This window comes from Sapajus apella, unplaced genomic scaffold (assembly GCF_009761245.1).
Source record: "Sapajus apella isolate SASKATOON/1434 unplaced genomic scaffold, GSC_monkey_1.0 scaffold587, whole genome shotgun sequence".
Lineage (NCBI taxonomy): Eukaryota > Metazoa > Chordata > Mammalia > Primates > Cebidae > Sapajus > Sapajus apella.
In genome coordinates, this window is record NW_022437513.1 from 23,915 (window position 1) to 26,251 (window position 2,337).

The 2,337-nt window shown below is 51.3% G+C and overlaps 1 protein-coding gene across 1 annotated transcript; it reads right to left on the reverse strand.

Moving 5' to 3' along the window:
* Positions 1–414: 414 nt before the first annotated feature.
* Positions 415–1,868, reverse strand: LOC116546095. The gene has a single exon (XM_032272445.1). The coding sequence runs from the start codon at positions 1,443–1,445 to the stop codon at positions 636–638; it is 810 nt and encodes a 269-aa protein (XP_032128336.1). The 5' UTR covers positions 1,446–1,868; the 3' UTR covers positions 415–635.
* Positions 1,869–2,337: the final 469 nt, after the last annotated feature.

Sequence of the window (2,337 nt, forward strand, 5' to 3'; positions counted from 1 at the left end):
AGCTTTGCTAGTGTAACCTTCAGGGTTTGATTCATGCACTCCTCTTTCCCTGAACTTTGTGGCCTGTAGGCTGTATGAAGTTTCCACTTAATCTTGAGCATGCTGGTGAGGACTTGGATGATCTCCACCACAAATGCTGGCCCATTGTCACTGTGTATGGTGGAATCCTGTATCAGGGAACAATTTCACAAAATAGGACTTTCACTACTTCTCGGGTTCTTTCCGTCTTAGTTGGCAGTGCCTCAGCCCAGCCTGAGTACAACATGCAGGGACCAGTAGGCATTTGTGCCCTTTACTGGGCTTAATTTCAGTGAAGTCCACTTCTATGTCCTCAAAGGGGTAGACCCCCACCCATTGCACCCCGGGGCAGGTTTCAGCCACTGTGGGGGGTTGCTTTTAGCACAGGTAGGCACTGATTGCTTACTACAGCACAGAGTTTAGGGAGGGTTGCAGTATAGTAATAGCTATGGAATAAGGTCTCCAGAGCAGTTTTACCTAGGTGGGTGAGACCACGGCACTGAGTAACGATGGTGTGAGCCAAGTTCCTAGGCACTACCGGTCTGTTGTCAGGGAGTAGCCACCATCCCCCAGCACCCTGCTTTTCTCCCTCCTGCTGTGCCCACTGGTTTTCTTCCTTAGAGCATTCTGGCTTTCCCACATCCTCTCGGAGCCAAGGGGTGACTGAATAAGTGGGTGGGGGCCTGTACAGGCTCTTTTTGCAGTGCGGCTGCCTTAGCTTCTGGGTCAGCCAGCTGGTTTCCTGTAGAGATAAGATCAGTTCCTCTATGGTGGCCCTTGCAATGCATGACAGCTACCTCTTTGGGCTTCCAAACTCCCTCTAGCAGTCTGAGACTTTCTTCCTTATTTTTCATTTCTTTTCCTCCTGCTGTGAGCAGCCCTCTTTCCTTATATATCACCCCAAGTATGTGGACAGTTGCAAAGGTGCACTTAGAGTTAGTGTAAATACTGGCCACTTTGCTTTCCATGTGGCACAGGGCCTGAATGAGGGCATGTAATTCTGCCGATTGTGCCGACCAGCCTCTGGGCAAGGGGGCTGCCTCGACCACTTCAATGGCAGTGGTGACTGCATACCCTGCATAGCTCTCCCCATTTTGGACATAGCTGCTTCCATCAGTGAACAGGTTTAAGTCTGCCTTTGGGAGGGGACAGTCCTTGAGGCCTGGCCAACTAGTAAAGATTTCATCTACCACCTCCTCACAGTCGAGATCTGGGGCCCCCTCCTTTGTGGGTAGAAATGTGGCTAGGTGGAGGCCATGCACAGTCTCAATGGTGACCCATGGGTTTTCATAGAGCAGCCCTTGGTAGTGGGTTAAATAAGCATTTGAGAGCCACTGGTGCCTCGGACTGCTCATAAGGGTGGACACTGAGTGGGGCACTTTGATATGGACAGTCTGGCCTAAGGTTAGCTTGTCAGCTTCCTTCATCAAAATGACCGTGGCAGCTAAGGCTCAGAGACAAGGGGGCATCCTAATGCCACTGCATCCAACTGTTTAGACATATATGTTACTGGTCTCTGCCAAGGCCCAGTGGTCTGGGTAAGGACCCCAAGTGCTGTCTTGTTTCTATCCTGAATGAATAGATTGAATTCTCAGGTGACATCTGGAAGTCCTAGTGCTGGGGCACTTTGGAGCAGTGCTTTGATTTCCCAGAAAGCCATGTCTTGGCTACCACCCCACTCAAGGGGTCCATAGCCAGGAATCCATATGCAGCAGAAGCCTGCCACCCCGAGAAACTCCTGGAGCTTCTGCTTGGTGTTGGGAATGGGCATGGAGCAAATCACCCTTTTTCTCTCTGGTCCCAAGGACCGGTGTCCTTTGGTGATGATCAACCCCAGGTACTTCACCTGCTATCTGCAGATTTGGGCCTTAGCCATCCCTAGGGGCTTCATCTCTGCCCAGACTGCAGGGAAGGAGTCCAGGAATTCTGGTGGGATTTCGTCTGACCTCACAGCAGTGTGCAGTTTCCATTCTTCCTCCTGTGGAAGTGTGACTGCCCAGACAAGACCCCCCTTTGGCTCACTCAAAGTCAGACTGGCTGGCCCCCGTGGTTTAAAAGTGATTTGTGCCCTTAACAAGTCTCTTCCCAAAAGGGGGACAGGACATTCTGGTAGGTAGAGAACTCATGGCATACCTGGTGCCCCCCTAATTGGCATATCCGATCTTGGAAGAACAGTCGGGGCTCTATCTGGTTGCATGTTGCTCCCACAACAGTTGCCTTTCAGTTGCTAAATGGGACAACCAGAGTGGTGACCACCGAGTACTCCACTCTGGTGTCTACCATAAAAGTCATTGGGTGGCCCCCGACCTTCATCCTGAC